The 21,357-nt window shown below is 38.3% G+C and overlaps 1 protein-coding gene across 2 annotated transcripts; it reads right to left on the bottom strand.

Moving 5' to 3' along the window:
- Positions 1 to 1,329: 1,329 nt before the first annotated feature.
- On the bottom strand, positions 1,330 to 17,212 carry BUB3 (BUB3 mitotic checkpoint protein; the record flags this gene model as incomplete). Of its 2 annotated transcripts, XM_083364533.1 has the most annotated exons (8): positions 17,119 to 17,212; positions 13,545 to 13,739; positions 11,074 to 11,143; positions 9,409 to 9,560; positions 7,005 to 7,163; positions 5,986 to 6,163; positions 5,185 to 5,401; positions 1,330 to 1,589 (listed from the first exon to the last, which is right to left on the bottom strand). In XM_083364533.1, exons 2-8 carry the CDS (start codon positions 13,737 to 13,739, stop codon positions 1,580 to 1,582), a joined length of 981 nt encoding a protein of 326 aa, XP_083220659.1. In that variant the 5' UTR covers positions 17,119 to 17,212. The 2 variants fall into 2 exon arrangements, with proteins under 2 accessions (XP_083220659.1, XP_083220660.1); XM_083364534.1 differs by lacking the exon at positions 1,330 to 1,589 and having other exon boundaries at positions 5,181 to 5,401.
- Between the last annotated feature and the right edge of the window lie 4,145 nt (positions 17,213 to 21,357).

Below are 21,357 nucleotides of genomic sequence, written 5' to 3'. Positions count from 1 at the left end.
TTCAAAGGCTGTGAATTGTGGCAATAGCAAATGGCTGAAAAAATGGAATGCATTAATTTTCATGACTCATAAGGGAATAAAATGGAAAGGCTTTCTCTTTCAAAAATAACCCTTACTACTAAGATTTCATTGTTCTGAAAGTACAGAAGCAATTCATTTCTACTTCATTAATCTGAAGACCATCTAGACAGACTACAGCTGGAGCAAAGCTAAATGCGACTTAACAGAATAAAGGCTGAAGAATGATACATTGATAAAAAATTTTAATGGAAACAGAATAGTTGATACTTATTCTTGAAATATATTTTCAGGGATATCTGAATCACACAGCCAAGGCAGAAACTAACCATTAGGGTATTGGGACAATTACAGAAAGGTAATCAGACGATCCAATGTTGTGGTAAAGATTACTAATAAACATAGATACCAAACCTGTTCTATAACTATGTAAACTATTACTAATTCTAGAGCAAAGGTGAACAAACTTTATCACCAAAAATGCCTCTCTAAAAACCACTAATGTAATCCGAAAACATTTTGAAGGGGGAAATAAAAACTGAAAAATACATCCTAAAATCAGATTAATAAAGTTTAAGTAACAAAGGAAATATCCAAAGCTTCCTCCCCAAAAAAATAAAATTTTAGGAAAAGTTTCAAAGAAGGCACAATTTGGGATCTACAAATAATTATCAAAATTTTCACATGGATTCTATGGATCAATATTCTTAACAATCTCTTTACTTTTTAATTGCATATTTTATTGCCATCAGTATTTAATTCTAGTTGTAAATGAAAATTGTTTCAAGAATTAAGAAAGTCTACATATTTTAAATTTTAGTCGTATAGAATTTACAATTCTTTCCTGAATTTATTATATCTCAAATTAATATTCTGCAAGTAACAACACTTTTGTAGAAACAATTGTTTTTATCTGATACAAATATCTGTTGTGGAACTGGGGTGCTTGTTTAAAGACAAAATATACTTTTTTCCAAGGAATCAAATTTCAAAAGTAGACACTGATAATTAACAATGACCATAAAACTTCAATTTATGCTATAAATTCCTTAAATCTGCAGGACATACTTTCACAAACGTGCTGACCACAGAACTTAATTACAATAAAAAATAAACAGGGAAGGGTTAGAGTTACAGCCATTAAATTTAAGTTGCTTGAAAAAAGTAAAAATGTTTTCTTCATCATATTGTTGTTGCTGATGTATAAGCCCAGTACACCAAAAACAATGCCATTATTAAATTCAGGACTTAACATTTACCACCACTCCAGTTGAAAATATGACTTTTAGGACAGAAGGGGGAAGAGAGAGAGAGGGTTGAAAATATTTATTCAAACAATTAGTCCACCATTAATCTATACAAAAATTCAACTGTTACATTTCAACAGAATGAACTGGCTTAAAGAAATATTTCAAAATCAGGTGAACAAAAATTAACAATTCTTGGCTATGTTTTTTTTAAAAAAAATTACAATATACTCAATGAAAACATTATGACAACATTGAAACATCTTCATTTAATCAAAGGATTAGTTTGTTTTGCTAGAAGTTTCTGGTCAAGATTAAGTTGACCTGCAATAGAGAGAGAGATTTTAGACATGTAATTGCATTTCTGTATTGTTCTAAATATTTTTTTTTAATTTTCTAAAACAGCAGACCTTTACAAAATCCCAAAAAGGTTTAACGTTTCCTTGTATTTCAAAATACATCAAAAACAGAATCATTATTAAGAACTTTAGAAATGGTAATAGAAAAAGTTAAGTCAGGAGCTATTATCAATTTTATTATTGAATGTGTTTATTGTACTGAATCACTATGAAATTTCTATCGCATCTGGTTGAAGAAAGGAATAAACATGTAGAAAAATAAATTAAACTTTCAGAAATTCATTTATAGAAACAAGTCCAAATAGATGCCTGTCTAAATGCATTGCAATTATGTTACAATTATTTTGCAAATAAACAGATTCAGAATGCTCTGCCTTGTCTCAGCTCATTACCGATTCAAACAATTTGCCCTTCTGGGATCAATTGTTTACTAATAAATAATTGTTTGCAGCCACAAAATGATATTAAGTGCTATTCTTATTAGTTTTGCTTCTACATCCTGTAATAAGATTCAAAACTAACCAACTCCCAAGAGTCTAACCTTAACCTTGCTGTTTTTAACAGCCCAGGAAATGATGAACCATCTGTTTCAGAAAATAATGGACAGCTAAGAGGAAATATTGTTTAATTGCAGATTAACCTCCTCGAAAAGCAGAATGAAGCATCCCTATAATTAGCAAGCACAACACAAGTATCAAAACAGCTGAATGTAAAGTCATATGGTTGTCTTCACTCCACTAAGAGTTTCCCATGTTAAATTCTCACAATGCAAATAATTTACAGGAACATATCCATAAGGAAAAGGATATGATAAGTGAAAACAATTTGTACCAAGCTGATTTTTTGCAGTCTACGCAAAGCATAACAGATCATAGATAAAAATAAAGAAACTGACTAAAAAAATATGACATTTGGAATTATGATTGACATATAAAATACAGTAAGTCTAAGTGCTATTGCTGCAGTGCTGTTTTGAAATGCTGTCTCTTTCTGATAGTATTTTTAAACAATACATCCAAGTACAGTAACAAATTTTCACACAGAGAAAAAATCTATTATTATTCAATGTTACCCCTAACTAAAATATTAAAACCTTTTATTGGGGTCTCTCTCTACACAGACTGAATGTTTGAATACATTAAGAATGTAATGTAATGCAATGAACATTTACTGGCTCCATTTTAAGGTGATGTGCTGCTGCTTTAAGAGAGTTCTGGAAGAATGTGACTTGAAAAAATGCAATATTACTTATATACATGCTTGAAGCAGATCATACAGCTAAGTGAAACAAATGTGCATACTACTGAATTCCAGGACACCATAATAATAATAAACCTTTATTGTCAAAGTACAACATGTGTACATTGAGATTAGCTGAGCCTCCCCCACGCGCTCCCTACCCCCAACACACAGTGACAACAAACCCTCCATCCTACCACACCATGTGAACCAACTACACCACACACCGGCCTCCCAAGTCAATTCTGCATAAGTTCACAGAGATTATATCCCATTCAAAAGCCTAACAGCCCACGGATAAAAGCTGTTTTTCAGCCTGTTGGTGCAGCTGGCTATACTCCTATATCTGCTACCCGATGGTAGGAGAGTAAAGAGATACCGTCCAGGGTGTGAGTCATCCCTGAGAATTTTCCTCACTCTTCCAAGGCAACGAGCCCTGGCGATGTCATCCAGTGGTGTCAGGGAACAGACCACCATGAAGTTTTATATTAACCTATGGAAATGTCATCACTTCAATCTTTTATTGCCGTTAGGAATCGGGTTTAGGATTTTTTATTTGGGTTTTTTTTTGGGGGGGGGGAATAAACAATGCATTTTATAAGTGAAATAAGTAAATAATCCTTGAAATCTAGACATTCTTCATAACCCTAGTTCTTTTGCTTGAGTGATTTGCATCATTCCAATTGAACTAATTAATTTTGGAAATATCACTGTAATAGCCTTCCATAAATTCTATCCCAAAATGCAGTAATCAGGTTAAATTTCAAATTACCAGACTATGAGATACTTTTGGTCCAATTACAAGTTTTAATGAGCAAAATATATATATACACAATGTGATTCACACAGTCTCTTCAACAGGCAGAGTTTAGGAAGATGATTCAAAGCTTTCCCAATCACAAGAATTCAAAATAATAAAAAGCCTAAGCAAAAATGAAATCTTATTGAAACAAAAGCTCTAAATTGCAAACTGCACATGTCCTTCTCTTTTTTCTAATATAATATGTGACTGTTCCGGTTTTATATTAAGAGATTTAGCTTTCCTAAAGGCATTCAGGCAATTTTATGTGCGTACATGCCCTACCTTTCCTTCCAAAAGGTCCATACACCAATAGCAGTCAGATACTTGTGGGCTATTGACAGTAATCAGTAACCTATTTTCAAAGCTTACAAGCATTTGCAATGCATTTTCTTATTTTAATATGCACTAGAAACAATATAACTAAATAGCACTGATGATGAAAAAAACACCTCACAATATATTTAGTTTGAGAGTACATATATGAAGTCTGTGCACCTCCCCATTTTGTCTGTGTTACCAGTTGTGGCATAATTTTGGATATCAAAGAATTTAAAAATTTTGTGTGTGTGTGTGTGTGTGTGTGTGTGTGTGTGTGTGTGTGATTTACACAACTGCTGTATCTAATTCAAGCTCCACATATTAAAGTTAAGAGCTGACCCACATGCAAAAATGACAGTCAATATTTTGAAATCCTACATAATCAGCTTTGCTCACAGTAGTGATCTTTGCTTCTTCAGCTTCATTTGAAAGCAATAAGCCAGAAATAGTACAATTTTGTATAATAGTTCATTCAGAAAGAAAGAAATTTGATCTCCTTCCCTAAAACAAATAATTTTATCCCTCAGTTACCTAATAGCCTACAGACATCGAGAGTTTGGAGAGAAGATAAAATCAATTCCAGTCTTACGGTGAAAATGTACTTTCCACAGTAATCAACAATGCTATGCATGAATTGAAGAAAATAATCAAACCTGCAATAAGGACTTACAGCAAGGGTGTCAAACTGCCAGCCCAAAGGCCAGACACGTCACACAGAAGCCGCATCCACCCCATTGCCAGCAATGGCAAAACTGTCCCGATACGTTGCGCAACATCACATGACGTCACCAGTTTGACATGTCTGACTTAGAGCAGACATGTCAAACACAAGGCCCGGGGGCCGGATTCGGCCCGCGAAGTGGTTTCATGTGGCCCGCGAAGCCATCCTGGAAACAGTGAGGGAACGGCCCCCACTGCCTTGGCCCTGGCCCAGAGACCCTCCTCCTGCCAGAGACCCTCAGATCTGTCCCACTCCTGCACAGGCCCCCATAGGCACCCTTGATGCGAACGATGTAGAGCTGGCCACGCCCACCCAGTAGGCCATACGCACTCTAGCCATGCCCACCCAGTAGGCCACGCCCAACCTGGCCACACCCACCTGGTCCCCTGAGGGCAACCACAATGCTGATGCGGCCCTCAATGAAATTGAGTTTGACACCCCTGACTTAGAGCAATTCAAGTATGGGTGGAGCATACTTACTTGGGTTTTGTTTCTGCATCAGTCACTTGGCGAATGTAAATACCATCTTCAGGATGTTCAATGTCATCCATTTCATACATATATGAGGATGCTATTGCAAGAGTAGTCCCATCATTACTGAAAGCTAGTGAAGCTATACTGGTAGGGTACCGATGAAATTGGCAGAGTCTTTTTTTGTTGAACGGATCCCAAATATTGACAAAGCCATCAGAGCCACCTACAAATAGATGTGTAAGAAGGGAGTTATTAGGAACTAATTTTACATTCTTCTGTAGCCTTAGTACAAATTTTTAAGGTTAGTGCAAAAGATTTTATCAATTTTATCTACAAGAGAACAAAAATCCAGAAAAGAAACAAGCCAACAATCTGAAATCAGTGCAACTCAATTAGTTCAAATGCCATTACACTCTGTACTCTCCCCCCCCCCCTTCAATTTAACTTGCTGCAAATGTTCAGGAACTGCGGTTATGGCCAATTAAAAGAGGTTCAGGGGCTAAATACTGGCCCAAGACTTCACAATATCATATTTTCTATACAAAGATCATAAAATGGTTCAGGGCTTTCTGGAGAATCCAAGTTCTAAGCTACCTCTCACTGGAACTCATTGCATAACTCTAGACAAGTCAAACTGCTGAACAGAGCAGTTGTTCTGGAAGAAAAATAAATAGAAACCTGTGTCTGCTGCTTAGCTACCAAATAAATAATAAAATGGATACAATATTGCATATGAAACCAGGATCACTACCCATACAAATTAGATCTGAGTATCTACTATCAGTGATACAATAAGAAAATAATTACCTGTAGCAAATGTGTTATGGACATTATGAAAAGAGATGGCATTGACAGGGTAAATCTGCTCAATGTTATTCTCCTTCAATCTGTGGCATTTGAAAGCATATTTTTTCTTCTGCACCTCCAAACTTGGGTCCAAATATTCAACTGCAACCCGACCTTCTATGGAGCTTAACACATAACCCTATCGAACACATAGCGATCCTTTAGTCATTGTCACAAACAACTATGTAAAGTTTTCTTTTGTATAAATACTTCTATCGCAAGCTACATCTGTGCGCTTCAAAATGTATCATGTACGTATCCTGTGAAATCAAAGGTTCCAAAGATGGAGATAATTTCCTACTTCATGTCTACTGAGAAAGATTAATTCAGAAATCTTGGAAACAGGAATATATCCCAACACCTTTTCAGAAATGAAAAGCCTTCCCAAAGACTTCATTAATTAGGGAATGTATTTGCCCACAAATAATAAATAAAATTAATGCCTTCACTGTGTTAAAAAAGAAATCTACTTCTAGGACTGCTTACTACTTTTTAATCAAGAGGACAATTTGTTTCCTCCTTTTTTCTTCTACCAAAGGATTAGAAAATAATAATTAGATGCTACACTGAATCCCATCAAAAATAATGGTACAGTAACCAAAATAAAGACTCTCTTGTTTCAAGGTTAATTTTCTTCATAGTGTTGACAGGACCAGGAAAAAGCCAATCTAGAAAGGGCTCCTAAGCAAGTAGCTTTATGCATTTTCTGAAAGCCTAACTTTTAGGAAAATAAAACAAATATTAAACATAATATTGCAATATTTTCTGTACATTAATTGAACTGAATTCCCATACACTGATTCATCAAATTTCTAAACTGACTAATTTCAAAACAACTCTGGGCATGTCTACACACATACAAACCCAAAGAAAAACAGCAAAATTTGGAAGTTTCAATAAGCCAGGAGACAGCTGAAGTAACAACAGTATGTTTCATTCAACAAGCTTAAATATGAAATATTGCTATACAAGTTAAATACCTGTTTGTTGGGAAATGCCCTGATGCAACGGGTCTGATATTTAAGACTTGATTCTCTTCTCTGCTGAACATAGCCCATGTTCCGTAAATCCCACACCAGAACTCTTCGACCAGCTGTTCCCACTATCAATCTGTCACCAGATACAGATAATGTATATACCTTGAAAAAAAAACGATGCAAATTTTGCATTAGCATACCGAATTTTAATATATGGGCTGCTAGAGTTTAGTATACCAAGAATCAAACACTTGCCAGCATTTCCAAGATATTAAACAAATGTGCTTTCCAAATAGGCCCAAAGAACAATGGAGCCCAAAATTTATATTGCTAAGTGAGACATTAGTTAAGTGAATTTTGCCACATTTTATGACCTTTCTTACCACAATTGTTAAGTGAATCATTGCATTTGTTAAGTTAGTTAACATGGCTGTTAAGTGAATCTGGCTTCCCATTGACTTTGCTTATCGGAAGGGCACAAAAGGTGCTTACACAATCCTGGACACCCGCAACCATCTTAAAGATGAACTACTTGCCAAGTGTCGGAATTTTGATCACATAACCATGGGGATGCTGCAACCGTCATGTGAAAAATGGTTGTAAGTCGCTTTTTTTAGTGCCGTTGTTAACTTTGAACGGTCAAGAAATGAACTGTTTTAAGTTGAGGACTACCTGTAGTCAGAAGTCTCATTCTAGTAAAAAAATATAAATGTTAAGATAAAAGATAAATATGGCCAAGGATATTCTAAGGAATTTATTCTACCATAGAAATGTTCAAATTAATTGTATCTATTTAAATGAAATATGTCAGGACCCACCTCAATCCACATCTTAGGAAATAAGAACTCTTGGATGCAAGTTTAGTCCAAAAGGAAAATGTTTACTAGGATGGAATCGATTGTGGCAATACAAGACGGAATCTGACAAAAGTTACATTTCAATCCTATATAAAGCATTCCCATTTCAGCCCCTCCCCTCATCCATTTGGTCAGGCTCTCATCAGTTGCTAGGTGTCAGGGCCTTCCATGGGAAAGGGAACTCTCCTTGGTTTTATGGTTATTGCTTTCCTTTTCAGTTGTAAATGAAGATGCAATCCAGACCTGTCTGTCCCCCTCCTTTCCCCAGTTAAAACATTCCCTGTTGTTTCAAAATCGCTTTAGCAACCATCCTCTCCCCCCCCCTCGGAGAGATGGCAGAATCCCCAGAAATAACACATTGTTCTACCTATACAATTATGAAATGTGATATAAATGGATTCTGACAAATTATCTAATCCTAATCTCATACAATAACATATACAATAGTTCCCAAAGGCAACAAATTAAGACTTGTTCCAATTAATAGTACGGCTAAAAAATAAACTATATTATGACACAAGTTTGACAGTGACATTTTATTACTGCAAAGATAGCCACATATAAACAATTTCCTACGAGCTCAAGTTCTACCACACCTTTAATAGCTTACTAGTGATGACAGACCCAGAATTGACAGATGATCTTTCTCAGTGGTTCATGTGGAAATGAAACAAGTGTCTGATAACCAACCCCTAAGGAATCCTAGGCAAAGCTCTGATAAGGACTTAACTAAGCGACTAAGGAATAAGTGTTACAGTTCATACTGTATACAAGGAATACTTTTATGCTGAATATTATCCCTTGGCTAACTAACTATATTACTGGTTTACACAAACTAACTCCTTTAAGAATAGAAAAAGTACAATTTAGCACTCAGGAATGGAAATTTAATTAAACCATGACTTTGTTATATATCTGACATTTTAAAGCTGATTAGTACACCTTAAGAGATCCTGTTTGGTCTACTGATTAAGATGTTGGAGTAGGAGCAAGGAAATTGTGAAAGCCAGCTGGGTGATCTTAAACCAGTCTCTCCCTCTCAGACTTACGAAGTAACTTCTGAAAGTGCTACTTTAAAAACTGCATTGATTTTTTTTCCATTTACCAGGGATCAAGTCTGACTCAAAGACAGAACAAACATACAAATAAGCACTCTAACCAAAGGTAAATCTCCAGTTTTCTCCTGTTTTTCTCCTGAATAGGAAAAGGAGATTTCACAATGTATAATCCCAAAACAATGACCTAATATGGGAGATATTAACTTTTAATTGCTCAAATACATTTTAGTTGCATGCAAATCTTACTGGTCCACGGGAAAATTCTTGAGAATATTGAGCATTCTATTTTTCCTGCTGATCATATTAGTTTGGAACATCCAGATACATTGTTCTGCAAATGTTCCATTCATAGAAAAGTTTTGCACATCTCTATTGTGCTCATTAATTTTAACTCTCTATGCAATTGTATGTTTTTTGATATATATCTATAGTAATCAATAGAATTAATCCATATTGAAATTATGTGTAGCACTCTAAATAACAAGGACAAACCTTTTCAGGCTGAGAAAATGTTCCTGCATTACAAGGTGTTCTTGGATCCCATAACTTGACTGTCTGATCCCAACTTCCTGTTACCATTACATTCACTTCTGGACAATATTCAACACATCTTATAGGAGCATCATGACTGCCAACAAGATTTTCTGTTTGGGGAAAAAATAATGCATTTAGCTTTACTAGATACAAGGATAGTGAAATGTAATAAAAAGATTAAGGCAATATTCACGCACAAGTATCACGGTTTGACCAGCCATTCATTAATCTATCTAGATGCTGGGGCATCCTTTAAGGAATGTTTGATCCTCTAATCTTTACAACAGATATACACTCCTGAAGTGTTAAATGTAGACTAATAGGTATCAACTCACTACTTCAAAGAAGCTTAGCAGGAAAGTTGGTGCCCATGCAGAGATTTTCAAATGAATAAAAGAGATTTACGCACCTAACTGCTGGATGCAACTGAAAATTCTAGTCATGAACAGCTTATCAGGAAGATCTAATAATTGGTGAATGTGGCATGACATTAGTGCATGCCTTTGCCGCTATTTCAGATACAAAACAATTTCAACAAACCATTGTTAATAAGCTCCTTCGTCCTATATTACTATTCAATTTATCAACATAATAGTATTAAACTGTTTAGAAGCTTTTACCGGGATGTTTAATACAATTTTTAGTTTAAAATCTTTTATCGCTTTAATAGCTTTTTCCTTCAGAGTTACAGCCAAGCTTTCCAATATCTTCAATTTATGCAAAAACTCTTACGGAAAGTTCTTATTTATTTATCTCATACGATCTCATTTCATTCAGCTTGTACGCTTCCAAAATCTAAGTGCCTGATCATAGTTCACAACAAAGGTTAAAAATAAATTATCAGTTTTTAAAATAATGAGGTTGGGCTTTTGAAAATACACTCTTTATAATTTTAATATTTTGCAATTATATACTCTACTCAGGTATCAGGTATCACTTAGTAAGCGGCTTTCTTCAGATGGCACCTTTAGCCTGCAATTTTTTAAAAAATCTGAGAAAATCATGAAAATTTTTCAAAGAAAAAGTCGACCAAATAGAAAAAGTCCACTTTAAAAAAATATTTCAAAGTTTCTCTTTGTTTTAGCTGAAAGACAGTAATTTAACATAACATAATTTGGCAGTATCTGTCAAATACTGGGGTACTCATTGGCATGGTGTTCCAATTTATAGATGAATGAATACCTATTTCCCACAATCTCAGCAAAGAGAATATTGTGAGGAGGAAGCCTAGGACATTAATTTGCTGCGAATACAACCTAGAAAAGAGAGAATAAGCAAAACAATCACTGTCTAGTTTGAGACATAATATTGGTTGTCACCGCCCCATGTTTGTTAAATAACATAGTGTTTAAATAAATAAAAAATACACTGCAGTTGGATTTATAGAGAAGAAATAAAACATTTCCTTTCAAAAACATCTATAGCAATAATTTATGAAATTTGGCCAGATTTTTCTATTTTGTTGAATTATATTGAAGTCCCATATGTTGACTCAGAAATAAGGACTGTATGGAAGTTTATTCTCAGATAATAAGTCATGGATGGCTCCTCTCCTGATTCAACTATTGAAGCCTGATATGTTTTCTGTCTGCAAACTCTATGATGCTATCAGGTTAGTTTTACCTTGATCAGTGTTCAAGTCATGCATTTTCAGCTGCCGATCTAATCCTCCACTCCAGGCATGTGTAGGGTCCTTCAAAACAAAGTTATTTACAGGTTCTATAATTGCAGAATAAACATGGTAAAAGCCACTTTTCCCTCCAATGTCACATATAAAGCTGTAAGGCATATAAATGTTGCATACTTTGGGGTTCTGGGAATATAGTTGCTCTCCAATTATTGTGACTAGGTTCCTGTGTTATTTTATGGTAATGCCAAAAAAACCCACATAAGCAGAAAACATCAGGAAAGTTATGCAGGGTCTTCAAAGTATATGAGGAAGGAATAGTAACTCAGCTCAGTTTCAGTACCTTGGACTTACTACAGATAAGTTTATTTTCAATCAGTAGCCCAAACACATTGCAAAAATAAAGACTAAAATGTAAGTTCTCATTCAACACATTTGTCAACATATTAGTTGGATTAAGGTCTACCAATCTCTGTGTCAGAGTCATCACTTTAGGATTAAGTGACCTACAGATCTCACAGCTTTGGTTCTGTCAAAGCTTTGAACTGTTTTGCTTTCTCCCACCCCTTACTGATATAGCACATTGTCTGATTAAATGTTCTGAAAAACTGAAAACAAACTATCCACTATTTATGTAATTTGGGCTACTTCTAATAAAGTATCATCAAACCACATTTCAGAGATTTTCCTCCAATGAGCTAAGATGGCCTTGTATGTATCAAGATTATCATATGCAAAAAAACTTAATAATAATTAAACTTAGCCTAAGATGCAGCAATTATATGAGAAAGAATAAATTATTATGAAGTGACATAAAAATGATTTCCTACTTAGATGTACATTAACAATTGTGACCAGGCCAATTTGACTAGTTACCTGTCGTTAATTCAATTTTATTTTGATTTACTTAACTGTATATTGACTTATTTCAAAATTTTCAATACAGCCAACCAATTATCTGGGAGCCACTCTAAGATGCAAAGTAAAAGGGAAGAGTGGAAATAAGGCTATTCCATTACCCTCTCTTAATCATCCTTCAACAGTCATCTAGCAAAAACCATTCCAACTTGCTACACAATTAAAGAACAAGGGAACAAATTATTCCAGCACCTCTGAGAAACAATCTGCACTCTGTTCTTGCTCAACTATCAGCTGAAGGTTCCCCCACATATACATGCTAGTCGTTTCCAACTCTAAGGGCCGGTGCTCATCTCCGTTTCAAAGCCGAAGAGCCAGCGCTTGTCCGAGGACGTCTCCGTGGTCATGTGGCCGGCATGACTAGACGCCAAAGACACACGGAACGCTGTTACCTTCCCACCGTAGTGATCCCTATTTTTCTACTTGCATTTTTTACGTGCTTTCGAACTGCTAGGTTGGCAGAAGCTGGGACGAGTAACAGGCGCTCACTCTACTACGCGGCACTCGGGATTCGACCCGCCAAACTGCCGACCTTCTGATCGACAAGCTCAGCGTCCTAACCCACTGAGCCACCGCGTCCCTTCAACTATCAGCTAGTTAACAGTAATTCCACCAGGCTGTAAAGCAGAAAGTCAGCAACAGATCTAGATTTCAGCTTTTACCCCTTTTAAGTTGTCACCCTCACTCTTCCTGCTGCTTAGACTTTAAGAATGAAACAAGAAAAAAAATTACAGTTGAACATTATGGCAACTAATAGGAAGAATTTTGTTTTTCTCCTCCAACTTTTCATCCTTGTTCTCTTTTAGATAGTTGCCCTCTTCAGTTTACAAGATCACTTTTGTTATTTATAATCAGCCTGGAACTTGCCTTTTTTCAATTTCCTAAATTACAAAAAAAACCTTTTTTATTATTGTAAAATATATGGCAGATTGCTTATGTAAAGAAAAACACCAAGAATTATACCAATACGTAACACACTTAATTCATATTTTCATCAATTAATTGAAGGCCTGGTTAAAGAATAGCCCATGTAGTAATGCAAAGATTTTTGATGATAATACAGATTATTTCTAGAAAGGAAGAGCAAAAAAGCCCACACATGTGCAAAATGCTAATACATGTTACAGAATACTGTCCAGCCCAAAGTTCTAATCATCTATTAGATCAGACATGTCAAACACAAGGAGCCATCCTGGAAACAGTGAGGGAACAGCCCCCACTGCCTTGGCCCTGGCCCAGAGACCCTCCTCCTGCCAGAGACCCTCAGATCTGTCCCACTCCTGCCCAGGCCCCCATAGGCACCCTTGATGCAAACGATGTAGAGCTGGCCACGCCCACCCAGTAGGCCATATGCACTCTAGCCACGCCCACCCAGTAGGCCACGCCCACCCAGTAGGCCACGCCCACCTGGCCCCCTGAGGGCAACCACAATGCTGATGCGGCCCTCCATGAAATTGAGTTTGACACCCCTGTATTAGATGAACTAATTATTTCCTTTGTGTTTTCTTGGTACTTTTAAATTTCAAAATATAAGAAGAAAAAAACTTACATAAAAAGCACAGTCAAGTACTGCTCCAGTGTGTTGATACTTGAGTCTCATGGTATTGGCAGGAACATCATACAATCGAACAGATGTGTCCCAAGAAGAAACAAGCAAAAACTGAGATGTGTTTGGATTGAATTTCACCGATGAGATTCCATCTTCTGGAGGTTGGTTCAGCTTAAATTCATTTGATCCAGTCATCTGATAAGATTGTGTAAAGTTAGATGCGTAATTATTGCTTAAAATTTCTAGCTAAACATGTTTGGAAGTGCAATTATGATTATCTAGTCATCATTTCATTACAAAATTCTTAATACTTAGCTGTATAATACTATAACATGCACCTCCACAGTATGAATTTAACTGAAGAACTTTCTAATATTGCTATTATATTTCTTGTTAATTTTTATGGGTGTAATTTTACAGTAAGAATATTTGTGGCAGTGCTCCCTGAGGTTGGTTATTTGCTTGCAGACGTTTCATCATCCAACTAGGTAACATTATCAGTGACACTGATATGCATGCCACTGGTAATATATTGCACTGATGTTACCTAGATGAATAATGAAACGACTACAAGCGAACAGCAAAGCTCAGAGAGCACCAAGGACTTCACACAGTTCAATGCTGAGGTACATATATTCTCTTCTACTGGTATACGTGTGGCATTTATATTCTGTAAAAATTATGTTCCAATTGATTTAAACTTAAAAAAAAGAAAACATTCTAGCCCAAAAGCAGTTTTCAAATGCATTGATCATCATTATTTAGCTTGTATTACTAAAGTGTATCAATTACTTAAAAAGCAAACAATGAAATTAAAAAAACTTATATAAAAACAGTCCACTGTACACATAAAATTTATGAGAGGCATTCTCTCTAGTAATAGTATCTGAAATGCTATTTTGCAGCTTGTAACAAACCTGCAAATCAGTCCATTACTAATATGGTCAGCGAGAGATGGAAATGCAGTTAACCTGGATTACTTTTCAAACCAGCAGACTCCATAGGTGTATGGCTGACCCAAGGTCACCCAGCTGGCTTTCATGACTAAAACTGAACTAGAACTCAGTCTCTCAGTTTCTAGTCTAGTAAGCCACTAGATCTAATTGACTCCACTAGATATATACCACTAATGCTCTTAAAATAAATATTGAAAGGAAAAAACAAACAGAAAACCACATAACAAAGTTCAGATAAACAGAATGGGGCTTTAATTTTTTAAAAAACAAAAAATGCACCTGCAAAGCAGGAGCTCTTATCTTTCATACTTTTAGTATTGGGATTGCCAAATCTGGCCTATAAAAACCTGGATAATCCTACTGTAAATGACAGCAAAGTCTTAATACCTGCCTGCCATCAAGAGATTGTCCAAATGTTTACAACGAGCTCTAGTAGCCCTTCACCTCTTCAACTTCAGAACCATTTTTTCTAAAATTCATTCTGTCTTTTATCACCCTGGATTGACTTTCTCCTAATATGAAGATTCTGGAAGTTGTGGCCCTAACATTTCTAAAGGGCTCCGGATGAAGAAAATCTGCCATAGCATAAATCCTTTATTACAATGACGGATCAGAACAGCTGCTTTAGGTACAGTTAAGTCCCCATTTACGTTTTTAAATGAGAAAATTGTTAAGTGAGTTTTGCTCCATTTTTTTTTACTTTTCTTGCTAACATTTGTTAAGTGAATCGCTGTGGTTAAGTTAATAACACAGTCATTGACTTTGCTTGACAGAAGATTGCAAAAGCGGGTGACATGATTTCCCCCCCCCCGCCACAGGACACTGCAGCCATCCTAAGTGATGAACCAGTTGTCAAAAAACATCCAAATCACGTGACCATGGGGAGCCTTGCAGCAGTCACAAGTGTGAAAAACGGCCACAGGTCACTTTTTTTCAGTGCCACTGCAACTCCAAACGGTCACTAAGTGAACTTACACAACAGTTTACCTGTATACCTTTCTCGTTTACCAGACGGCCCACGATCCACCCCAGGATGCCGATGATGACCTGTGTGAGTGGCCTTCCTACCTTCCCACAGAAGAAAATCTGCCCTGACTTAGGAAGCCTTAAAGAGAAAAGCGAGGGAGAGAGGGAAGGAAAGAAACCGGGGCCCTCAACGCCAGAAACATGGGAAGGGAAGGGCCTCAATTCCAGTAACGAGGATCGAGGAAAGGAAGGGAAGGGAAGGGAGCAGGGGCCCTCAACTAATTAATGGCCCTATGGAACCAGCTCCCCCCTGAGCTAGGGATGGCCCCAGATCTCCGGTCCTTTCACCTCGGCCTCAAAACACTACTTTTCCATCAGGCTGACCTGGACTGACAGGGATTTTAATTATGTTTTTAATTTTTAACTTATTTTAATTTTAATTAATTTATTCTACAGGGGCCATTAATTTAATTTTCTTTTAACCTCTGTATTATTGTCTTTTATTGTTGTTAGCTGCCCTGAGTCCTTCGGGAGATAGGGTGGCATATAAGTCCCAAAATAAATAAACTGCAACGAGGAAGGAAGGAAGGAAGGAAGGAAGGAAGGAAGGAAGGAAGGGAGGGAGGGAGGGAGGGAGGGAGGAAGGAAGGAAGGAAGGAAGGAAAGGAGGGAGGGAGGGAGGGAGGGAGGGAGGGAGGGAGGGAAGGAAGGAAGGAAGGAAGGAAGGAGGGAGGGAGGGAGGGAGGGAAGGAAGGAAGGAAGGAGGGAGGGAAGGAAGGAAGGAAGGAAGGAGGGAGGGAGGGAGGGAAGGAAGGAAGGAAGGAGGGAGGGAGGGAGGGAGGGAAGGAAGGAAGGAAGGAAGGAAGGAAGGAGGGAGGGAAGGAAGGAAGGAGGGAGGGAGGGAGGGAAGGAAGGAAGGAGGGAGGGAGGGAAGGAGGGAGGGAGGGAGGGAAGGAAGGAAGGAAGGAAAGGAAGGAGGGAGGGAGGGAGGGATGGAAGGAAGGAAGGAGGGAGGGAGGGAAGGAAGGAAGGAAGGAAGGAAGGAGGGAGGGAGGGAGGGAGGGAGGGAAGGAAGGAAGGAAAGGAAGGAGGGAGGGAGGGAGGGAAGGAGGGAGGGAAGGAAGGAAGGAAGGAAGGAAGGAGGGAGGGAGGGAGGGAGGGAAGGAAGGAAGGAAGGAAGGAGGGAGGGAGGGAGGGAGGGAGGGAAGGAAGGAAGGAAGGAAGGAAGGAAGGAAGGAGGGAGGGAGGGAGGGAGGGAGGGAGGGAAGGAAGGAAGGAAGGAAGGAAGGAAGGAAGGAAAGGAAGGAGGGAGGGAAGGAAGGAAGGAAGGAGGGAGGGAGGGAGGGAAGGAAGGAAGGAAGGAAGGAAGGAAGGAAGGAAGGAAGGAGGGAGGGAGGGAGGGAAGGAAGGAAGGAAGGAAGGAAGGAAGGAAGGAAGGAAGGAAGGAAGGAAGGAAGGAAGGAAGGAAGGAAGGAAGGAAGGAAGGAAGGAAGGAAGGAAGGAAGGGACCCTCAACTGTAGTAACGTGGGGATGGATCAAAAGGCCTACTTCCGGTATTCATGGAACGCTCTCTCGATTTGAAGGACTAATACCGATAGGGAAGCCTCTACCCCACCGCGAGCCCCCCACCCCCACCCCCACCCCCTATTACCTTGTCCTCCAGGGTTACACCGAGGGACGCCTCCCGCGCCGCCACTCTTCCGCTCAACAGACGTAGAACACACAAGCCCCCGCGCGCGCGCAAATTCACCCGACCGATTCTCCCCAGCAGCCTCAGCGCCGACAAACCAGCTCCCTGGGCGGGATTGGCTGGTTTGAATAACTCAGCGGTACGCACTGGGCAGACCAGCAACGCTCCGCGAAGCTAAGACTACAACGTCCGGCATGCAATGCGCTCCAGTTTCTCGTTGGTCGCCTTTTGCTTTCAAGTCGGGGGGGGAGGGGGGAAATGGGCGTTTCCCTTCAACGTCAGTTACCTCCTTTCTAGAGTTTGGTTTTCACGCGGCGCTGTCAGCCTCGGAGCAAAAGCAACCTGGGGGAGAACTTGTTAGAAACCACAGATTTAAGTTTGCGGGTGTGTGGTTTTTTTTTTCTTTTCCCCTTCATCGGGGCGTACTTCGGACTTCAACTTCAGACCCGAATGCCGTTTCAAAATTTAAGTTGCGGCTGGCACATCTAACTGCAAAGATCCGAGTGATCGCTAGGCGGCAGTAAAGAGAAGCTATGTGTCTGTTGGCTGCGAGGTTCTCAATCCCAAAGCCGGTACCTCAAACCAAATCAATGTGCACTCATCTATCTACCTATTTGGCAGACGCATAAAAGGGGAGCACGATTGCAAACCTCCTTAATCCGGAGGCTCTGCTGTCCCTCAGCAGATCCTGGAAAAACGAAGGGAAGCCCCAGTATAAAACTGACTCTTCTTTAACCAAGAGCTAGGAGTTAAAAACACATGTTAATCAGGAAGCTTCCACTAGGAAGCGAAGATTTCACATAAAGTAGGATTTCTGCATGATCTAACACCCCCTTCTCCCACTTGTGATCAGAGGTTCCTTCATTTTAGTAAGAATTCCGTTCAAAAGAACGAGAAGACTTTTTCCCTTGCCATCCGGTCGTTTAAAAATTCATGGGCAGATAAAGCCAGTTCTATTCTTCGAGGTCTTCCTACAAAAAGCCACCTTTCGCCTTGAGAAGCCCAGCATTTCCAGCAAAGCCTACAGTATATCTCCTCCAACACAGAAGAAAATAACAGAGTGGCACAAACTTTGCTGCGAGGAATTCATGTTTCCTATTACATTTTTCAAAGCAAATCCTGCTATTTTTTCCCCCATCTCCTTGGCATGTCAAAATGCCTTCCAGAGAAGACTCTTTTTAATCCCTCTTTTTCTGCTGTTAATGCATAGATTCTTAATAAACCATATATGAGCTACTTCAGTTTCTCCGAATTTTTCCGTTTTTCTCTACGTGAAACTATCATTGACAAAAATAAATTTGTTATCGTTGATAATAAAAAGGTATGTTTTTTTAAAAAAAATCCTGACTTGTTTTAAGGCTTTGCATTAGCCAATGGTTCCCTAGTTAAAGAGAATCAATTACTCATTAATAGAAGTCTCATACCCTATGTCGAGAAAGGCGCTTCTTCAAATTGTTTTCCCACCCTAATTGATTTAAAAACTTGGCAAACGTTTTCCACTCGGAAAGAAGGCAACTCAGTGAGTCTTAGTGATTGTGGATGAGTCAGGCCACCTCACATTTATAGACAGATTAATTATAAAGACGGCTCATTGAAAAAAAATCCATCATCTACAAAGAAAGTTATATAATTCTTCCTCCCAAGTCTGGCTTTGTCACCGATTCAAAGCAAGCGATCATGTTTTTCCCCCCACTTTCTTTAACTTTTGGTCATTTCCATAAAAAACTTTAGGTCCAAAGTGTTTCTTAATTCTTCATCACTGCCGGTCTACCCAGCACAATCCAGCTCCCAGGTTTTTATTGTGCGAGGGATTAATCCGCGATGTGATGTTGCAACAAGAGATGAGCACTTTGCCTTACCTGAAACAATATTTGTTTTGATTTAGAGTCAGACAGTTCCGATCCTGAAGGTTGTTGATCGGAACCGGATGTATATACAGACATCCTGCTGCTATTCAAGAATTAGTGTCTTTATTTCACGGGATAGAAAGAATATATATAATGATTAGGAATGGTCATCTGAATAAACAAATACACTATTCCTTTTTTAAAAAAAACTGAAATCGGAGGAAGGTCAATATTAAGACCCCAAATCTAAGCACACATATTGGAAGCAAGTTATATTCACCAGATAAATAGCCATTCTATAGGACATCCTTTTTATTTATTTTATTTATTAATTAATTTTATTTATATACCGCCCTTCTCCCGAAGGACTCAGGGCGGTGGGGGTGGGGGAAACCTAAACGAATTCATTCGGAAGTGTTAAGGTTTATATATTTAATTATCCTCAGACGTGACCCCAAAGCAAACATTTTAGCAATATTTCCCATATATCTACTGAATATAGTCTGAGGCTGAAAAATACATTTCCCAGGCTCTTAATGAATATGTTTTTATTTTATGTTTATGTTAGTACTGGAAAACCTAGAATTAGAGCTAATACACTACCTAGTATTTACCATTTGTTGGGGGTGGAAAAAAATACATGGGTTTAATGTGAAGCATCTCACTAGCATGTTTTATTTATTTGAGCAAAGAGTTTTGGATTCCTACTTTTTAAAAATTAATTTTCTCAAAAATGCATATCCCACTGAGGATGTCGAAGCTCCAATCCCCCATCTCCTTTCAAAAAAAATATCGTGAAGGTAATTTTCGATAGAGCGGAGATACTTCCAGCATTTTAAATAGCCTTCCCTATTAAGATCCGAAACTAACCAAGGAACAGGTGGCTGCACTAACCACGTAACGACTCCTGCGATTTAAATAACACAACCATTTACTTTTTGTTTAAACGATTAGCGGGCTCCTTTCGGCAGCTCCGAGGCTGCAGGTGTTTTTCAGCGCTTGGATGAACGCTCAGATCAATCACGGGTGGGCTATAATGTCACTTTCTGTTTTAAAAGGCCTGGTGAAAGTACTTTACCTGAGATCGTGGCACTGAACAGAATGCGCCTCAAATTCTGAAGAAAGCCCATTTCCGGAAACACTTGCCAATTCGGATCACTTAATAGAGAAGATACACACACACACACACACACACACACACCCGCCGCCACCGCCTTCAATTCAAGAAAAGCAGGAACCGCTTCAATCCAGGGGCGGCTGAAATCTGCACGTCTGTTATTTATCAATTGAACTTTCCTGGACCTTTCACTGGGGTCATAGCTGTTAATAGTAGTCGAAAATGAGCAAGAGTTTCATCTGGGGTTATATAAGGGGACAGAGAAATAGACGTAGATGCTATCGTGAATATCAATAGACAGGCTGAAAAACACGTAGCACGTTTAAGTCGTCGAAAGGTGGTTACAAGTCGTTCAAATCAACTGTCAACTTTAACGGTTCACCCTATTGATTTCAATGGGTAGCTCTTCCAACTGATTGGTTTATAGTAGTCCAACATCTACACCGCCCTGAGATATATTTTTCCCCCCAGAAAATGATCCACGTCAGAATTCTCTAAGTTAAGTTGCTCTTAAGTTGCTTAAATGATAAATTCTCTAAATTCTGACGTGGATTCTAAATTCTCTAAATCAAGAAATTAACCTGAGACGGAAAGAAAAAAAGAAAAAGAAAAGCATATAAATAAAGACGACCCAGTTTCAAATGAATTCTATTTGGAAGAAATAGATTGGGGAATTTAAAAATCAAGAAGGACTGATGAACTGAGCATGCAGCCCAAATGCTTAGAAGCAAGACTCCTAAACTTAATTAAATCCACCAGGGAGCTTGAATTACAAGATGTAAACAGATTTATTTATTTTTTAAGAGGAGCACTTTACCTTTCGTAATCCAGCCAAAATGCCTAATTGTAAAATATCAAACCTTAACCATCGAGAGCAAACGGTATTGTGAGAAAGGATTCTAGCAATTTGGTCATGGAGATGTCTACTCAGAAGTAAGACTTCTTAGACATAACCAGTACACTTTGTTTGAGTAAGCTCAGAGTAACCTCAGAGATACTCACTTCCCAGAAGACAAACTGGTTGATCCAAATAATGAAATACTGCTCCCTAAAAAATCTGAGAGAGGCAAATTTCCTTTCGTTGTTCCCCTCCCACCCTCACCTGGGTCTACGGAAGCTGTGATGTAGGCCATGTGAATTCCGAAATAACTAATATTTCACCTTTGTTTTGATCAATGCTCCGCCTACTATTGATTTCCAAGTAATGCTGCCGGACTTTTAGGACACTACTCAAAG

Source organism: Vipera ursinii (genome assembly GCF_947247035.1).
Source record: "Vipera ursinii genome assembly, chromosome: 5".
Lineage (NCBI taxonomy): Eukaryota > Metazoa > Chordata > Lepidosauria > Squamata > Viperidae > Vipera > Vipera ursinii.
This window is presented reverse-complemented; position numbering and strand designations above follow the sequence as displayed.